Source organism: Centrocercus urophasianus, unplaced genomic scaffold, assembly GCF_019232065.1.
Source record: "Centrocercus urophasianus isolate 14NV4802_14NV808 unplaced genomic scaffold, USGS_Curo_1.0 seq_9, whole genome shotgun sequence".
Classification (NCBI taxonomy): Eukaryota; Metazoa; Chordata; class Aves; order Galliformes; family Phasianidae; genus Centrocercus; species Centrocercus urophasianus.
In genome coordinates, this window is record NW_024885532.1 from 40326617 (window position 1) to 40346550 (window position 19934).

Below are 19934 nucleotides of genomic sequence, written 5' to 3' on the forward strand. Positions count from 1 at the left end.
GACACCTCGCTCTACACCAGGCTGCTCACAGCCCCATCCAGCCTGGCCTTGAATGCTTCCAGGGGCATCCACAACCTCACTGGGCAACCTGTTCCAGTGTCTCGCCACCCTCACAGCAAAGGATTTCTTCCTAATAGCTAGTCTACATATATAGTCTTCCAGTTCAAAGCCATTTCCCCCATCCTATCGCTACCTGCCCTTGTAAAAAGTCCCTCCCCAGCTTTCCTGTAGGCCCCATTGATGTACTGCAAGGCCACTATAATGTCTCCTGGAGCTGTCTCTTCTCTGTGCTCCCTCAGCCTGTCTCTATAGGAGAGGTGCTCCAGCCCTCTGATCTTCATGGCCTCGCTCTGGACCTGCTCCAACAGCTCCCTGTCCTTTTTGTGTTGATGGCTCCAGAACTGGAAGCAGTACTCCAGGTGGGGTCTCACAAGAGCAGATTAGAGGGGCAGAGTCACCTCCCTCAACCTGCTGGTCATGCTTCTCTTGATGCAGCCTATCAAGATGGTGTATCAAGAAGAAAGGCAGTTAGTTGCATTAACACACCAATTTCTTCATACATTGTATTCTTGGTATGTTAGTGTGATGGAGAACCATCAGTTCATAGTTAACTTCGAGCTCAGCTACAAAGGTAACCCCAGCAGCTTTAACCCCCCCCGATGTGCATTCACACGGCCTGCACGGAGCTGCTGGGCAGTCACAGCAGTGGATGTGGCAGAGGATCACAACCACTCGGGCGGCCTCTTCCTTCTTCCCAGTCAGTGGCATGCACAGCTGCAGGCCGTGAGGGGAGCAAAGCCTTCCCCGCATGCTTGGGTCTGGGAGTGCTGGCATGCAGTGAGTGTCCTTAGCTGAGGAAGGCTTTCGTGTCGAGCAGTGTTTTTGTTAACGTTGATTGATACTTCTGCTTTTATAACTAGTGTAGCTGATGCTTCAGAGCGGCTAGCTTATTAATGACTGCTTGTCTAAGCCAGTGATTTGTCAGCAGGCTGATTATCACTTGAGGTATTTTTTTTCATATAAAAATGACAGCTGTAATAAGAGACAGCACTGAGTCATGCTATGGCTTAGACTTTGTTCTATGGCAGCACAACCAGAAGTAGAAGTTAAGCAGCACTTTCTCTGTGTTTCTTCCTGTTAGAGTACTGCTGATTCCCATAAATACCAGGTGTGGGTGACAAATGCTGAATGTTTTTTCCTGATGACAGGATGTGTGTATGTGCTTCCTGCTGCTGCAGATTGGTGGGGAGCTGTGGGCCCGTAGTTGGGAGCCAGCTGCCAGGCGGCAGCTGTGCTCTGTGTTGATGCAAGGCTCGTCAACAGTATGGTCATTAAGTCTTTAGCTGTGTTATCTTGTTTGACTTGGAGGATAAAGTGTATGGTGCTGGACTTTGTTTCTGGCTTGACACAGGATAAATTCAGTGCTCTTGGACAAATAACACACCGTGAGCTTCTGCAGTTTATTGTGGGGAAAGCGTTACTGATGAGGTGAACGAACGCACTGAGATTCAGGTGCACAGATGTTGGTGCCAGTTAGGCAAAAGTTTTACCCAGTGAAGCTGCAAGTGGTTTTAATAACTGTAATATATGTAGATTTTGTTTCAAACACTTCTTCTCTCTTCTCTTGCAGTTTCTTGTGCTGCCAACCATTGGTGGGAGACGGAGATTTTCAGCTCCTTGTTTCAAGTGACCTCAGCCTGTTCTCTGCAGCTGAGCTCCCTCTGCTCCCCCATTTTGGTGAACAAAAGACCCTATTTGGAGGATGAGGCAGCTGAGAGGAAAGCCCAAAAAGGAGACCTCCAAAGATAAAAAGGAGAGGAAACAGGCAATGCAGGAGGCCCGCCAGCAGATCACCACGGTCGTGCTTCCCACGCTGGCCGTCGTCGTGCTGCTGATCGTTGTGTTTGTTTACGTGGCGACTCGTCCGAATACGACTGAATGATGCGGCTTCTCAGACCTTCTGACTTTGGGGTATTAATACTTCTATCAGGAGCCAAAAGAAACTCTCTGCCACTCTCAGTACTTCACAAAGGAACTTGCTGGCACCTCCAGTCTTTCCCTTGGTTAGGATTCCACAGTTTCTCTTTAGGAATGTAACATAAAACGTATTGGTGAGTGTGCCAGTACGTTTTATGGTCCAGTTCATGTGCCTTTCAGACTTTGACAATGGTGTTTTTCTTAAATCTGTTTGAAGTTCTATATTGTAAAAGGAAATTCTGTTCCGCTATAAATTTGTAAAAAAATCAGCTTTCAGCTTTTATCACTGTTATGGAAAATGTTGCTCCCATGAGCTCTTGTATGTCTATTTCAGAACTTCCAAAGAAGTACATTTCTTCTTTGTACTTAATGTCATATGAAACGCTTTGATTCAGAAAGGATATATTTATTTTTTGAATAAAAGAGAGAAGTCTTACTTGGGATCTTATTTTGCAAAAAAATGTGACTTATTGTGAAAGACTACATGGTGTAATAATTTTTCATTAAACACTATTTAGTTCACTCAGAAAGAATTTCTTGTTGCAGCGAGGTGCGTGCGTGCAAAGTGAATACTCAGGATCCACTGAAGTTGGGAGAGCAGATTCTACCATTTCTGCTGGCTTTGGTGAAGTGGTAACTGCAGACTACATAAACGCAGTATGAGTGTTAAGTATTTAAATCCATCACGTGGCAATAAAAGGTGCTTTTGGATACAGCCCTTGGTTTTTTTTTTTCAATTTAATGTTCACAAAGGAAGGAAAAATGACAGTATGTCGCAGGTCTCTGATCTCATTACTTAAGTGAAATGCACTTCTCTGATATCTGCTACCTGCTTCACTTACAGGGAGCTGTAAGCATTGCTCAAACTGGTCACATCCTGACTTAAGTGATTCAGTAATTCTGTATCATTCTAAAGCCCTTTCCTATCTAAGTATTTTAAGGCACTGAATAGGCCTTAAAGCTGGGGGAGGAAACTTGAGAATACTTGACTGCAGCTAAAATACAGACCAAGCAAGCAATAATGTGACGCTGCAATGTATGGAAGTGTGGCAGGGAAGACTCTGTACTCACTCTCAGGCAGAAAGACAAAGACCGCTCTGATCTTTACATCAGGTGCCACCTTCCAGCAGCCCCAGTGCAGCCAGTGGGATTGTCTGTATGCATGCCTGCAGAAGGCTGGGCTCTTGCTTCTTGCATTAACTCAGTGTACTGTTCTTGTACAGAGTGCTATGGATGACCAAATTTGTTTTGCAAAAAAGACCCAGCAAACTTAGCTGCAAAATTCCCGGCGTTAGGCTTTGTCTTAAGGCAAACATTCCCCAGGCAGGATGAGATGATGACTAGCTACAGCAGAACCCAATTCAAAGGGAGATACCCACCCAGTTATGCTGGGATGGTCACTGCTACTGACCGTACCCAGAGTTAAGCATGCCCTGCAGACCAGGATGCTTTTGAAATACAAAATTTGCTTAAAGGAAAGAGTTTGGAAAAACTGTTAAGGTTTTTTTGTTTCCCTCCAGTTTGCAGCATAGTTGGGATATATGCACAGCAAAGGATGTGGACAAAATGGTTGTCATCATATATTCAGAAGAGTTTTCACCACTGAGGGACGAGCTGAAAATCTGCAGGGGAATCCCTCTGCTCACTAAGCCATACGTTGGCACTCAGACTGTCTGTGCTTCTGTTCTGTGAGCTGCTTCCTTTAATTGGAGAGCTCCAAAATGATGCCTGGGAGACAATGCTTGGTCTGCATCGTCACCCAGTTGCTTCTGTTCTCTCACACACCAAGTGCATTTTGCCCTATTCTTACTTGGCTGCAGTGGAGATGTGAGAGTTTGCCTGTTTTTGAAAGCAAGTGTTCAGCTGGAACAAAATCTGTGCCTGAGGAAGTGAACAGAAGGGTGTGTACTGCAAACATGCATGTTCTGCAGGGTGCTCGGCTTCTTGGGCATCTTGAATGGAAGCACTTTCCTCTGTCTGACCTACAGATTCCTCTTCCTCATCTTTTTCTTCCTAGCAGAGATCTTCCTCTCCTCCTTGTTCTGTGACACTCACTGTAGGATTTACCACAGTCCTGAGCTCTAAGTAGCTGCTTTAATGCAGACAGTTCCACCTGTAGGGTTTTTTATCAGCCCCAGAAATGACTTCATAGATTTGCTTTTTTTTTTTTGCAAGAGCCTTTCTTGAAACTGCTATTAGGTGTTTTTTTTTCCCCTTCATTTTCTGCAAGAGTTCAGTTTGTGACAGATAAGAGCAATTAACTGGCTGATAACAGCAAAATAGGTAAAAGGTCAGCAGGGCCAGATAATATTAATCTCTAATTAGATCTTTCATTTCTGCTTTTTCTTATGCCCTTCCTTTGTCTCGGTCATCTGCAAATTTTTCAGGTCATGATAATCATCTTTTTGGAGCCAAATGTTTATTAGTATGAACCTATAGAATAATGCTAATAAGAGACTTCGTATTTCAGTTCCCTGAAATGTGCGATTTTACTGAGCTCTAATTGAGAGGAAAGCAGTGTTACACGTTCTGAACTGTTCATTATGCAGAAGTTAGAATTGATTTCACAGTTTGACTCTTAAAAAAAAAATGTTTTTCTCTAGTAAACAATGAATGGATTCTGACATTTTCTACCAAGTTTCCTTTTGCTGGTACAGGGGAATGCAGATTTGAAACAGCAGTACGAAGCCTCTGTAGACAGAAACTGTCAAAAATCACTGGGAAGTAATCAGGAAAGAAATTAATGGTGGTTGCCCAAATGCCAACTCTTCTGAAGTCTGCTTAAGGTGTAACCATGCCTCTGTTTTGTAACTGTATGCATTACTTCAAGTGTCAGTTGCCTTCAAAAGTATTTCAGAAATAGGCTTTCAGACTGCTTCCCAGCATACAGGAGCTTATGGGCAACATTGAATGATTTATTACTAGCATTTTACCAGAAACTCACACTGAGGCGTTTCTTCAGCAGTGTCTTATGATATGGTTTCCAAGAGTGCTCATTATCAGGTGAAGTCATTATAAACTTGCCACTGCCTTCTGATAAATCAAGTTATAGAAGCAATCTATTAAGACCAATTTTTCGAAGCATAAATCAAGTCTGAATCAACCAGTCAACCACGTGGAGGTCAGGGTTTGAATGGAGATTTATGTCTTCAAAGTGCTAAGCAAAAGACTTGTGTCAAGTATCCTCACAACAGGCAGACAGCCATCTGTGTTATAAATGGCCCCGAGGTCCCCAAAGGGAGTGCCAGAGGCCCATGCTCTGAAGGAAGAAGAAGGGATCAATCTGACCAGTCTTCTGTTTCCATCAAACTTCAAGAGAATGTTTTTCAAATAGTAATGGTCAGAAAATGGCACTTTGAAATACATACGGGAAATACGGTGGACTCTTCTTTCAGAATGTTTTCATTGGGTATCCAGACAGCATGTGCACAGGTTCTGAATGCACCCTTAGCTCCAGCAGGTGTCAACTGGAGCCTGCTCTTCCATTCTGAGTTTGGACTTGCATCACAGAACATTTCTTACCAGGAGAATATTGGGCACGTGGTCTCAGTCCACACCCCTGCACCAGCAGAGGGAAACCCCCCTGTTCCCACACCGTGTCCTCATCGTACCCACAGGTGCAGGTCTTTGGCTGCTCCTGTCTTCTGTGAGCCGCTGTTATTTGTACATGGTGGAAAAGCTTCAGCTACAAAATTATTGTTGTGGTACTTAGGTGGGAAACTGAGAACCCAGGACTTCTGTTGGAGTTGTTGTTCTGTCTGGGATCGTAGATGGATTCAAGCCAAGCCTGTAAGTTCTACATCTGTAGCAGGCAATTCAGTGGCAGATCAGACTTTCTTTGCACACAGACTGGTTCTCACAGGATAAATGGGCAAACACATTCTTGATAAATCTGATTGAAGGCTCCTAGCACTGTGGCTGAGCAGAGCACAGCAATGGGATTGTTGGTTTGGGGTGCGAGTTGAGTGCAGTCTGTCAGCATCCAGGGCTGTTGCTCAGTCATCAAAAACTGATGGAATTTCAGTGTGCTACATTAAGTTGCAGCGTGCTTATAGACTTATAGAAGGTGTCTGTGTGATTAGAAAGTCTCTCAGACATGATGAATAAGAAACTCTGAGATCTGAACCCTGCAGCAAGGAAAGAAGAACACGGCACTCCAGCACTGAGCAATTCAAACGAGCTCTGCTTTGAGCCATCTTTACCTTAGGTTTTTCCAAGCAGACTGCTCTGCTGGGGAAGAAGGAATTTTGCTTGAACAAGACAGCTGCTGGGAAATGTAGTGAGTAGCTATTTTGCATAGACTTAAGTGAAAAGAAAGTGATGTCAATGATGTAACTGATTGTTGCAAAGCTGTGTGGGAATGTAAATCCCTTGATCTGTATGGTACAGCTGAGGTCCTTCACACAGCACTCACCCTGCTGTCTGACCTTTGATAGATCCAGAGGCAGAAAGCAGCAGGACCAGCTCCTGGATGGAGCCTGGCACACAGCTGGGTGGACTGCAGAACAAACCCGACAGCTGCCATGACAGACCATGGAAGCAATATCACCTGGGGCTCCCTGCGTAAGGCAGCCTATGGTTATGACTTCTTTCTCCTTGCCCCTGGTTTTGTTTAGCCTGGCTGTGAATGACTGTTGGGCTTGATTCTGTGCTGTTACACCACTGGTAAAGCAGGAATGACAAGCAGTCATGCTATGACAAGAATGGAGATGTAGGCACTCTGTAGTCTGGAGGGGATAAGCTAAAGCTATCATTTAAGTCTTCCCATTGGAAAAGCAAGACAACTGTGCTTGTGGTTTCTCATGCTTGTCAATTTTTGTGTTGGTGAGGTGGTGCTTTGCTGCTGTTTGCATCCAGGGCTGTAGTGGTCCTGTGAGTATGCAAGTCCCACAGCACCCACAGCCCCAGTGCTGCTATTCCATTCTTCCGTTCCTAAATCTCCCACACTTAAGAGAGTAAGAAATGAAGTAAGAAGAAAATGTGTTGAATAACCACTTCTCATGTGAGCTACTATTAAATGTTTCTAGTCCACTGTTTCATCAGAGAACAGTTTGGGAAGTGAATTGGACAGCAATGGCTTGGCAGCTCATCCAACACCAACTATTTCAAAATTGCACCTTGATGAAACACGTTGGCAACTGTGTGTATGTGACCTCTGCTCTTCCTTCAGCAAAAAAGGCTGGTGGCATTCTGAACTATTGTTCTTTTATTTAAAACTGGTCTTTCAACTGAGAGCCAAAAATGTTTTTCGGTGAAGCTTTGAAAAATCATAAAAGAAGTCCAGCAGCTCATAAGAATTTTGCATTGCCAGCTCTTCATAAAGTAGAGGAGCAATCTTCTGTATGTTCTGGCTAATCCTTAGCTCCATAGCGTTTCACCTTGTTCTCGCAACAGAACTTACAATTAATAATTCATTTCTTTTTCATTTTTATTGGTACTTTCAGACATTTATAGCCCTGGACCATCCGGTTATTCTTTTAGCAGTATGCATGCATCTCCAATCCCTGTTTGCAGGGATGTAATTCTCAGACTTTATTATTTCTGCTGTCCATCATTCTTTAAATTTTTTTCCCAGTAATGTGAAATGTCATCTAGTGCATAAACTGCCTCAGTCATGATGGACTCAGGGATATCCTGAACAGACTCTCACCAGCTCAAGCAAGTTTCTACATTTTAATACAATCAAAGTATTTCATCAATTTAAAATTTTAAAACGTGCATCTGCATTGAATTTTACTCCTAAGACTGCATGAATACCAACACCATCTTCTCTCGTTCAGAAATACTGCTCATCAGTCAATGATTCCAAGGCCTTGTTGCAGCCATACTCGGAGAGCTGCGCTGTGGCTCTGAGTTGACTGCAGCAGCATTGGGCCCTTGTTCAAATGCGAGCTGAGAGATTAGCAGCTTCTGCTGATTTTGGCCACGGAAGAGAAAGGTGATCTTTCAGTTAAGGAGGTGTTAAGAGCCAGGACTTTAATCTGTACCGACGCAGCACATTTTCAGTGCAATATGCTCTGTGCAGGAAGTGCAGGTGAAAACAAGCCGGCTGTTCAGGCACCAGTGCTTTGCAGTTTTCAATGCTTTTCATGTAGAGGTTAATTGTATGGTATTACACTGAAGCCAAGCTGAAACTGACTCTGATGTTTCATTAGCCAAATTTAAGAGCTTGGCCAGATCGTGAAAGGCTTCAGAAAGAAAATCTTACTCATTTTTTGATAACTTCTTTCATTCATTCTACATGATCACACAAACTTGCATCGTGAGCAGGATCCTTGGGTAGTTAACTGGACTCAGGCACATTCCTCTGGAGATCCAGAGCATGCTGACTCTGTGCATGTTTAAACCTTGCAGCAGCAAAACAATCTGGCTCACCAGCTAACAGTCCTTGTCTTCTTCTGCCCTTCTGAAAGACATTTTACTTTCTGCTTCTGCAAATCTTTCCCATCTTAAAATTTCACTCCACTTATAGAGGTCCCTACATTTTCTCATTAGTTCTTTTAACAAATCCAGATGCATCTCTCCTTTAATTGAGGACAGATATATATTTAGTCTGTTCAAATGTCCTTTCATTATCTTTTTATTCACTCTTCATTCCTCCAGCTGAGTCTAGCAATTTTTCTGAGTTTTCCTGTAAAGAATCTTTGATTCCCTCATCTTCATTACTCATTTTATAGCAAACTGGTATTTAAAATCTTGGTATTTTGTGTGTGATGTAGTGAATTTTGTCATAAAGGAAATATCTCTTGCAAAGACAATTTACATTTTTGCTGTGGTCTTGAATATCAATAGCACTGTTTTACTCGCACTGGAGCTGTTTGACAGTCTGGTATTATTTTTATCCAGATTTTTCCAGGCAGTTGGCAGCAGTACATGCTGGAAAGCACTTCTTCAGTATCTCTTTCACTGAAATTGGTGGTTCATCAACACTGTCTGTAATTTGTTTCGCTTACGCAGCAATAGAATCCAGTTTGAATTGCAAATAAATGGAATCTCAACACTGTGCAGTCTTCTAGCATATGGAGTCGAATCAGCTCTATTCAGTTTTAGAATGTTTTCCCATGTTGCAGAAAAAATATAAGGAATTTAGGCCATTTCTTAAGACTCATCACAAGTCATCAGAAGTAGAAGGCTCTTCTATATTCCAGTGTGGTTAAACGACAAGCCAATACAGTATCAAAAGCTTTTGAAGGTGCTTTTGAAGATGGGATTTAAAAATCTTAAGTATTAAGGTAAAGCACGGAAAGCACCTGTGATCAGACTCTGTCCAGGTAAAATCTGTAGGTCTGCAAAAAGAGGTAATAGAGGTGGCTTCAAAGTAGCTTTGTGCTTTGTCTGCTTGTGCTCCTCAACAGTGTGCATGGCTTTACAGTGTAAGAAATCAAAAGCTCAAACTTCTCATTTCAGGAGTCCCAAGGGTTACTTGTATAGCCAAGAATAACCAGAGCACAGATAAGCTCTTAATGCTAGGAGCTATGACACAGCTAAAAGCCCTTATAATTCCTGCTCTGTGCAATTTAGAGAATTTCTCTTGGCTGACTGTATTTGCAAGGAAATAATTCCACTTACTAGCCCTCATACACCACAGAATTGAAAACGTCTTACTTAATGTACAGTGCTGCAACAGGCTCTTGATTTAACTATGCAAAAGAAAACGGCATATTTTGCAATATGTCTAGGGAAGAGTTTTATAATATAGTCAGGTAATGATATTGCATGCTCTCCGCTATCATATTTCTTTTTGGGAGTCCTTCTACGTAACTTGGGGAAGACCTCTGATAGTTTACATCACTTATCCTTTAGAGGAACCTTCCCCAGGAATGCACACTCTGTACATAGGTGTATGTATGCATATTTTGTCACACACACTGCAAGAATGTCCTGCACGAGATCAAACCAGAGAACAGTCATGGCATGCCTGAGGAAGTGCGAGGAAATGCCTGAAGAGCCATCGGAAGGCCTGGCATCACCCCCCCCCCCGTCAATAACAGATGTAAACCTTCTGATAAGATTGTGATCCTGGCGTACCCAGCCAGTGGGGAAACAGGGGAGGGGGGGGGCAAGGGGAGAAAGCAGGGTATAAGGGCTGTCATGCTGTGTCCATAGGTGTGCTCCTGCTTGCGGGACGCCCGGCACTGCAATCATGAATAAAATCTGCTTTTATGAGAGATGCTGTCCTCACAAAATTATGTGGATATCTCCAACATTAAGAAACTCTTCAGTGATTAAACGCGGGTTTATTTTCTTAGTTGTGTGATGAGCTTAAGCATGCTTACTTTGCTGAAGCCCGGTGTATTTTTTAAGCATGTTTTCAGAAAGTCCTTACAGTTCTTCAAGGTGTGAATTTAAACATTCTTCAAACTCTTTGGTAGGTTTCTCTTCCTCTTGAAGGAACTTCTGTGTTGTTGCAGGGAAGGATGTCTCAGGAGAAGACTAAGACGTGCATAGAAAGCCATGGTTAGCAAACAGCAGCAAGTACAACAACATGCCTGCATTATCAATTGTTAAATGTAAAACATCTGTGCACAGAGCAGCTAATAACCCTGTAATTCTTCATATCTCTCAAAAAAGACATAACTCTGAACATATGTTTTAAAATGTGTTCAGGTGCCTAAGTAACATCATCTGAATACATTTCAACACCTCTGACGTTCATTCACAACATTAGGCTGTAGATTTTCCACTGAAAATGTAAATATCCTGTTAAGCAGAATTATGCTGCTTCAGAACCTCCAAAGTTTGGATCAGCTAAAGGTCACATCAGTCACTTGTGTAATTTAGACCAGGACAGAGGACAATAACTTGTCCTTTGGAACTGCAGAATGTAACCTGTGTTGGGTACTGCTGATAGCCTCCTGTAATTTTCTCTCTTGATTCTCTTCCACCTCATGAGATACTTTCTGAGGAAAGGAAGAAAATCTGTTCTCATTTCAGTGCCATTAACATCAAGGCCTGATATTTTGGAGAATGTACCAAACTATGAGTAGGTCACCGAAAAATCTTTTTTCCATTTAATGGGGATTTAGCAGACTGAAGCATAAAACATAGGAAAATCAGTTTTAAAGTGGTTGTCATGGAACTTAGGAAAAGACATGAATAAGTCTTTGTTGAAGCTGGAATCAGTTCTAAACACGTAAGAAGCAATTTCTGTTAATTCTTTTTGCTAATATTTAAGATCTGTTCATTGGAATGTCTTCATAAAAGAAACCTCTATCAAATGAAATCACCATGCTTTAAATAACTTCAGTGTTTATTTGTGTAGATAATTACAACTTTATGACATGCATTTTTAACAGTTAACTCAAAGCAGCTTTGTAGTTTTACTGTAATACTGACTAAGAGAAAGGTAATTTTCTGTCTTTGGCTATGTATTGAGAAAGATTATTAAAATTTATTATCCTAATTAAACTGTATGTAAAAAATATTTTAGTAACTGATAGAATTATTAGTCTAGAATGCCTGGTTTTGTTTTTCCTAGAATGTAAAATGGAGAGTTATCTGTCGATACATCAGATGGGGATGGCTCCAAATGATTTCAATATCCAAATATTTTGTGCAAAATGTCAGCTCTGTCATACCTGCACCTTTTTATTCTAAGATCCATTGTATCAGAATGACATATTCCCTATTTCTGCAGCAATTACAGGCAGATTCAGTCTTTGCTTGTGGCTTGGTTTAAATCTGCTCTTTTTCAGGCCGAAAGATGCAAACTACATAATAGAAAGACTTTACAGCACTATTCTGTTCATTCAAACTGTTTGCAGCAAACCTTGATATGAAGTTTAGGGATTTCCTAAAGGAAACTCCTTTACTTTTCAAACTATAGCGAGTAAATGATGGTCAGAAATAAATACTGGATGTAATACCACCCTTGTAGCCAGGCTTTCTGGACATGCACAGCTCCTCAAAGGAAATTCACAGATAAAGCAGAATTTTCCTATTCCTAGTGCCTCCAAAGTAGTGTTTTAGCAGGGTGGGGAAGAAAGTGACATGATTTGCTACATAGGAAGGAACAAACTAGAGGTATTGAATCCCCTTGTTGCACAACATTCTTCTATGAATCCCTGCACAAGCACTGATCTTCCAGTGCTTGAAAAACTCTGGAGGAAAATCACCTTATGTCACCTTTTTCCTTATAAACATGTACAGGATTTCCCACTCACAAATCAACATGATTTTGTACAAGGAGTTTTCCCTGAGAATTTGAATACCATGGACACAAGCACATTCTTTCTGCTACTCTCATGGGCTATTTCCTTGTGAAGTTTGGGCTCAGTGATAGAGTTCGCAGTGCTATTTTGAAGTATTTCAAGAAAGCTTTTGCATTACGAAGAAGACCCTCTGGATGGAGGCTTTTCTTAAAGAAACACCTCTGAAATCAATACTGAGCAAATAAACCCCTTCCAACAGCAGACTGATATGAGTATTAGTCTTCAGAAATGTTATCTCAAGTTATGAGAAATTCCTTCTAACAATGTTTACAGTTGCTGACTTGTCATGAGAAACACATGGATCTCATGCTCAAGCCATTGATAAAATACTGGTGTCCTTGGCTTCAACTGGTGCTTACTCTGATGTTCTTTCTTGAAACACAATGTAAGCCCCAAATGAGACATTTATGAATTTACTCAGTGTTGAGGGAAGAACGTTTATCACTCAGAACAAGCAGATGATGGTTCCTTACACCTTAGTATCCTGGGGGTAAGACATTGCTATCATTTTAGATAGATCCCTAATGCACTGTTTTTATGCACTTTGTGAGAAGGTTGTGTATAAACAGGTCTAAAAGGCAAAATTTCTTGTTAGCAAGTAAGCTTTGTTTTCCAAGGTTCTGATCTGTTTTTTTCACTCTGTTCTGTATTATCTTTGCTTTCTGTGCCTGAGGAAGGAAAACCATAAAGAAATTGCTTTAACCCACGTGTCAGGAGAGACTCCGTCTTTATTTTTGAATTTGTTTTCCTCAGATAACACTTCTTTTTTTGTCTTTCAGTTTCCTAACTGTATGCTGTACAGAAATGGGACCATTGCTAAGATTTCAACCTAACTTTTTGGGTAGATAGGCAACAAGGACTCTGCTTTTTCATTACTCATGTGTCAGCTGACCCCATATTTCCTTGGTGTAGACCAGTAATGAGAATCACCTTTTTGCCTCATTGTTTGCTGGCAGTGAAGCAAAATTTGATAAAGATGTGAATCTCCACATGGGATGTGTTAAATATATCTTTTCCTTAGACAAGAACAGCTCAAAGTTAACTGGATTGCTGGGCAGAAGCACTCCAGAAAGCCAGGCCTATTCTCACTCACAGGGCGCCTAATTAATTTGACTAGAGTCAATCTCTTTCTTGCCCTGTGAGTTGTGCCTACTTTCTTGGCTGCTCATTAAGCAGGGTAAATGAAAGCACTAATGTTTGGGATAGTCTTACATTTAGAAGTCAAGTCATGCTTCCAGACTCTTCACGTGTTTAGTCCCTTCAGCTTCCCAGGAAAGTTCTTACAACAACAAGCCTAGGAATTGGTCTGGCTAATTTTAGCCTCATTGTGGCTATGTCTGGAGGCCTCTTGGGCTAGTTTCCTCCAACCCTACACTGTGATACACCTTAGACAGCAGGTAGAGGTGTGGTCTTCTAAGAAAAATGTGCTTCTGCTTGTATATGAAAATAAAAATCAAGATGCCTAGGATATCATCAAGCCACTGAGGAAGGCATTTGGAGGACCTGAACATTCAAGCATCTACACACCTAAAAAGTGAGCAGCATGAACCATGGTAGGACCAAGACAGTCAAAATCATTCCTAATAATGTCCAATGCTAGAATTTCCATAGCTTTCCATTCAATTTACTCAAAAGTAATTTCCCATCCTTAAAGTTAAAAAGTTTCCTAATGCTACAGCCTTTCTTGTCTTATACCAAGTCTTGAAAGCAAGAGCACACAATGTATGTCCACCAAGAGAAACATGACAAAGTATTTGTGACTAAAAGTCAAAGATCCAGATTGGAGAGCACAATGTACAGAACAGCTTGCTCCGGCTAATAGAGAGAAATCATGAAAAATGGACTATTCTGAAACTGCACAGAAACTTATTGGCTATTTTTCTTTTTCTTCTTTTTTTTTTTCAGTGCAAAAGATTAAACCTTTTGCTGGAGATTGGACTGTTCTATTGAATTGTCTTCCCAGAGACTGGGAATGGTTCAAGCGGCCATTTTGTGCAGTTGTTCATTTCCATAGAAGAACACACCATAACGTACTGTTCAGGCAAAGAACATCTATTTCAATCTAGAAAGCCTGGAAACAATACATTCTGAGTTTCTGGAAATTTTCAGTGAATCCTAGCAGAGCATTCTAGTTTAAAGGCAGGAGTGGTTTTCTGTAACCTCTAAGTAGGAATGTGAAAGGACAGTGACTTCAGTGCACTGTTCATTAAGGTTGTTCACAGATTCTCTAGTGGGAGAGGAGATCCAGGTCTTTGTCAAAAGCCTGAGTGATTATTTTCTCACTTCTCTAAATACTAAAAGAGTAATTTTTGTAGGTTTCAGAACATCACCCTTGTTCTGATGTCTTCAATTAGTGCTACAATATTCTTAAGAAGAAATTTTGAATATACCGGAGATCTGACTTACATGAAACATCAATTCTGAAAAATCTGCCAAAGAACTCTGATTTACAATACGCTGTATTTTTTCCTCCTTGTTTCATCATGCAGTGGCTTTCCATTCAAACAAAGAACTCTAGAGTAACAGACAGTTGACTTGCCTCTAAAGCTGTAGTATCAGTCGGTCTGAATGATCAATTAATTTTGTTGATCTTCTGAACTTTTACCTGCTTGGATCCCTCTGATTTGGACATAAAACTCTGTATGAGAAACACCCCTTACTTAAAAGTTCAATTTGTACTTTGCCCACACATCTTCTGGCAAGTACTTTCCTCATTACCTAGGCAATTGTCTTGGCATCAACCCTGTCCTGAGTGCCAGCTGGGTAACAGTTTCCCTGTAGATTGCAAAACTGTGTCAGAATGGCCGTTATCCGCGGCCTGGCTGGAAACAGAAGCTTTGAGCCCTGCTGTCTGTCTGACTCTTCTGACAGAACAGAGGATGAGGACTGGTGTTTATCAGACTTTCCTGAAAAAGTTCAAACAATTCCTTTTGCTCCTAGCAGTTTAAAGAGGAAAACTTCCAATCCACGAGAAACTAAAAGTCATGTACTTAACATTTACACAAAACATAAGAAAATAAAAACGGAAGTGAGGTCAAACATTCAGGACTGTGCGGTTCCCTCCCTGTTCTCTGACTACTGGGGCACAGCTGCTGGGAGCACAGACACTGAAGGGCTGCACCGCTGTAGCTGTTCCTCAGGCAGGCCATCTCTGAGCTGCTGCCCACCAGCAATGAGGCTCCAGCAGCCAGGCGGCGGACAGGAAAGGGTGCGTGCACTTCTCTGAAGTGAACAGCAGTACGGTCACTGCAACCTGCTTTAAGATGACTTGGGGTCATGATGCCTCTTCCACCCTAATTACTGCGTGGAATGGCAAGAATATTGCCTACTTCTTCCCAGTAAATGCTGAATTACAGTCCTTCATTTTCTTCTCTTGAGATGACTCCGCCACACACAGTTTAGGATCTCCTGGGTACAAAGAAGCATATATCACAGTTGGACAGAGAGATGGCTACAGTCCACTCCTCATTAACCCGTTAGTTCTATAAAAATTCGGTGTGATCACACAATTTGAGATCTGGAAAATGAATGCTGAATTTTCAAGTGGAAAAAAAAGTGGCCTACAGTGGGTAAGGAAGAACAAAAGATACTAAGGAAGAGTATAAAATTCAAAGAATTCTGGAAAGCTTTTCTTAAGAATTTCCATAGGCAAACTGGGATGTATCCCACTTTTCATGGATTTTGCTAATCTGCACCCTATGAAGATCTGCATCCCGTGAAGACTGAAAGAAAGAATTTTGCATCATTTCATTTCAAGAAAAATAAGGATTACAGCAGTTATTTCTGTTCCTTTCTGAATACAACAGCTCACGCATGGAAAATAGCTGTTACAGTTCTTCTAATTTCACCCACCAACAACATGCTGTAGAAACCCAATTAGTCTAACAGCATGTGAGGTGTAAGTTTGCAGGTATTACAGAAACAGACTTAAAGCACAGTACACCTGCAGAAGAGAATATGAAGCAGAGTACTTCCATACAAATGGCAATGAGCTAACGTAGAAGTCTGTCCCACAGTCACATAATGGCAAGTAATTACCATCACTGTTAATGGACAGAATAAGGCCCAATAGGGGATGTCTAATATTCAGAAAAACTGCACTTATGTTAGGATAAGGTATTTTCATTTTTGCTGGGCTGGCATTGAATGAATAATAACAACTGAGGTAATCTAAACTTTGGCTCCTCCAAGATTGCATCTGGTCCACAGAAGGATCTCTGAGAATACAGAGAAACAGTTACTTAGTGATAATTTGATTTCTTCTGCATTGTAAGCACGGCTTAATAAAATGCCCGCTCTGCCTTTTTCAGGAAGCAGTCCACCAAAACACAAAGGATGCTCTGTTGCTAGTGATGGAGACTTATCATCTAGTTCCATTTCATGACCTCTGTCAAGTGATAAGATAAAGTGCTTTTGGAACCACTGATATAACCTTGGCCTTGTGAAGTAGGACTACAGTTTCTACGGTATCCGCTGGCTGCGAATATGGCAGTCTGTTGAAGTTTCACATGCCTTTCATCTTCATTTTGGAAAGTTCTAAAATAGCAGTAAAAATTCAAAATCAAAATATGAAGAGCAGTTAAAAGTGAAAGCTATCACAGCAAAACCAGGCCTTTTGGTTTGTTTGTGAAATTCTGGTTACTCAAACTGTTCAAACTGTTTCACACATCAAGGCATCAAGGCATACCTGCACAAGTTTAGCAGCTTTCCAGTGAAGTTCATGTGAATGTCTGAGGGTGCACACTTCGCTTCAGCTCCCACTTAAACCACTCTGATTTAAACCTTTTAATTGCAACTTAAGCTGAGTAACCTTGCCATATAATTTTTCAGGATAAGATCTAAACCACAAACTTGCTTCAGTACGATGGGAAAGAGACTGAAATTAGCCACACAAATACTAAAAATAAAATATTAAAGTATAAATGAGATGGGAAACAAAGCCTATTATTTGTTATTTGGATAATTAGTCAATTTTGATCTAATATAAACAACTGTGTTTGAGTAGTTAGAATAAATTTTTAAATCACTTAAAAAGAAAAAGCTAGTATAGGAAACTAGCTGCCTCTTTACTGCAACCTTAATTTATATCCATCTGTATGCATTTTTTTAGGTGCACAAGAACATGCTTTCGTAACAACAAGGGAAACTTGGGAATTTTAAGCCCTTTATTGTAGTATTCTGTAACTCTTTTATCCTTCTTACAGGGGATGTAACATGGATATAAAAGCATGCATCTGTATTCATTTGTAGTTCTGTCAAGCAAACACTTTTATGGTTAATTGCAACTCAACACGAAGCAATCTCTTTGCTTTCCCTTTGAAATACCTTCTCCTGACAGATAACTGAATGATTCTGAAACCACATTGATTAAAGAGCAGAAAATTTTGATACTATCTTACCCAGATGTCTGCTGAATTAGACTCATTTTCAATTGCATCTTTACTTGTACGATATACCAGAAAATGAAAAAAAAATCAATTCTTTCATATTTTACTGTATTTCTGCTACAATTTTCCTGGAAATAGTAGAAAATGCCACTGTACTGAGCTCCATCCTTATGAAAATAAAAGAAATTTCACTCTTGGGAGGCAACCACTATACTTAAACACGAGAGCTGTTTGAAATGATCCTATCATTGAAAAGATTCTAAAACATTTCACAGACCTGAAATGCATGTACAAAAGTTTTTAAAGATCCAGTTCTCTACCACTACATTACAATTATTATGAATATCTAAGGATGCGCACTGCTGCTAGATCCTGCTTTTATTTCTAATAGAAAAGAAAGAATTTGCCAAGCACAGTGAAAGGGCAGTGCTGTCTGCAGAATGTTCACACCATCATTTTCTGACATCAGTTCAAACATTCAGTTCTGGGAGAGGATGGCTGTGCAGTCTTAATGAACTCTGCTAATCCATAAGCACACTGGGCCTTCAACGTGAGACTGAGGACTCCACAAATGGACAGTAAGGAGAACTAAGCAAGAATGCACTTTTCTTTGATTATAAATTTGCAGTGGCTAAGATACTCCGAATGCTGCAGGATAGCACATTTCAAGTAGGCTACTATAATTTTTGTTTTTGTATTTGAAGATAAAACTGCCTGAGAACATTTACCAAGTCCTCCAGTTTTCCAGATCACCTGAAATTATTCTCCTTTCTTTCCTGCTTTTCATTTAAATATTCTTCTGCTTTTCAGGGCATGGGAGAATGATTTATGTATTTTTTGGCCTGTTTTAAAGTCCATTCTGTTTCTTATTTTTCTGAAGGGCGCAGTGAAAAAGCACCGCCCCAACTGAAGACAGATGCTGTGAGTAATAAAACCACAGGGCTTGTTTTATTTTTGTTTTCCATTTTGCGTTCTGACCTTTTTGGAACTAATTTCTTCTGTAAACCCACAGTAAAGTCTATGTGATCTTTCTTTTTTTTTTTTCTTCCCCTCCAGAACTGGTTTCCTACGTGTTCAATAACAGTTATTACAGTTATGTTGCAGCTTACTTCAGTGAGAGCAGAACTGTCAGACTTGGGTGCCTACAGTTATGGTATCTTTCACACAGTGAAATGACATCTCCTCCCCACCCACCCCCCAAAACCACCGATTATTTACAGCAACTCCACTTTCTGCTGTAATCCATAAGATTGCTGGGGCTGTTTGCTATCTTGGAGAAACATGCCACCTACATTTAGGTGCTTTGATATGGATCCCATGCCCTCACTTGAGACAAATTTCACAGTTGAGGCTTAAATTTCTGTCAGTTCAGTGCAAAATAACATCTGAAACCAGAGTTCTAGTTTGAATACAGATGTGGAGGTAGGCAAATCTCTGCAAGTTTGTGAAAGAAAAGAGGCCATTTGTTAAAGCTGGCAATGCAAGTTCACTCCAACTGCAGTTGAATAAGTGCTTTCAGTGGGTTTGTAGAGTATTTAACACATACAGGTACTTGACAAAAACAATATTACTGTTGGCGTGGAGACGCATGGGACGAGAAGTGAAGAAAGAATGCCCTCACAAAGAGAATTTTAGACAGAATAGGTTTTTCCAGACACATATAGATATAAAATCAGCCTGGTTCCTATGAGATCAATGACTTCAGTGATGCTAAACACATGCCTTACACAGCGTGTGCTGGCTGACATACTTCTCCCTGACTAAGAGAGCAATGGATTTTAACGGCCAAATATCTGCACAATCAGTCGTATTACTTTGACATTGAAAATCAAACTTAATTAACTTGGTTTTTAAAAATTGATAGAAAGCATTTTTCTGAAAATATTAGTTTTTCTGCTTCCGGTTAATCCATTGCAATAGCTGATGTAGTGGTGAGATGGTGAAAGATGTGAGATCTCCACAGGGTAGTGAAAACTTCCTTACAACGGATAGATCCTTTAAGATCCTCTAAGATCCAGCTGTGTCAGTAGGTTTCCAGTCCTAACAGAGATTCGTCCCTTCACTTTTGCCACATGATGAAAGTGCACTTTGCCTTGAGCAGTCACCTCATTTGTGCTTGTGTTTATAGTAACCTCTTATGGGAGCTCACATGCTTTACTTTCTGAAGAAGCAGGCTAAGCACATTGGCTTCATCAGTGAAAATCATCTTCAATGATGAAAACATTTAAATATGGAGAGTATGTGGAGAAGGTATAAAGAAAAGATAAAAACTTTGGGGATAGAGAAAGCTTATTTCAATGTCAATTAAAGCCAACAGTCATCTATGAGAACAGTAATAAATTAAGGTGGTTTCATATTA

General features: G+C 40.7%; 1 protein-coding gene across 3 annotated transcripts in view; it reads right to left on the reverse strand.

The window, feature by feature from the left end:
• Nucleotides 1–10110: 10110 nt before the first annotated feature.
• DEUP1 (deuterosome assembly protein 1) overlaps nt 10111–19934 on the reverse strand; it is an 85567-nt gene continuing 75743 nt past the window's right edge. For all 3 annotated transcript variants that reach the window (XM_042838816.1, XM_042838814.1, XM_042838813.1), the window contains exon 6: nt 10111–10410. In XM_042838816.1, coding sequence (XP_042694750.1) covers nt 10300–10410 — 111 coding nt within the window. In that variant the 3' untranslated portion in view covers nt 10111–10299. The remainder of the gene's footprint in view (nt 10411–19934) is intronic.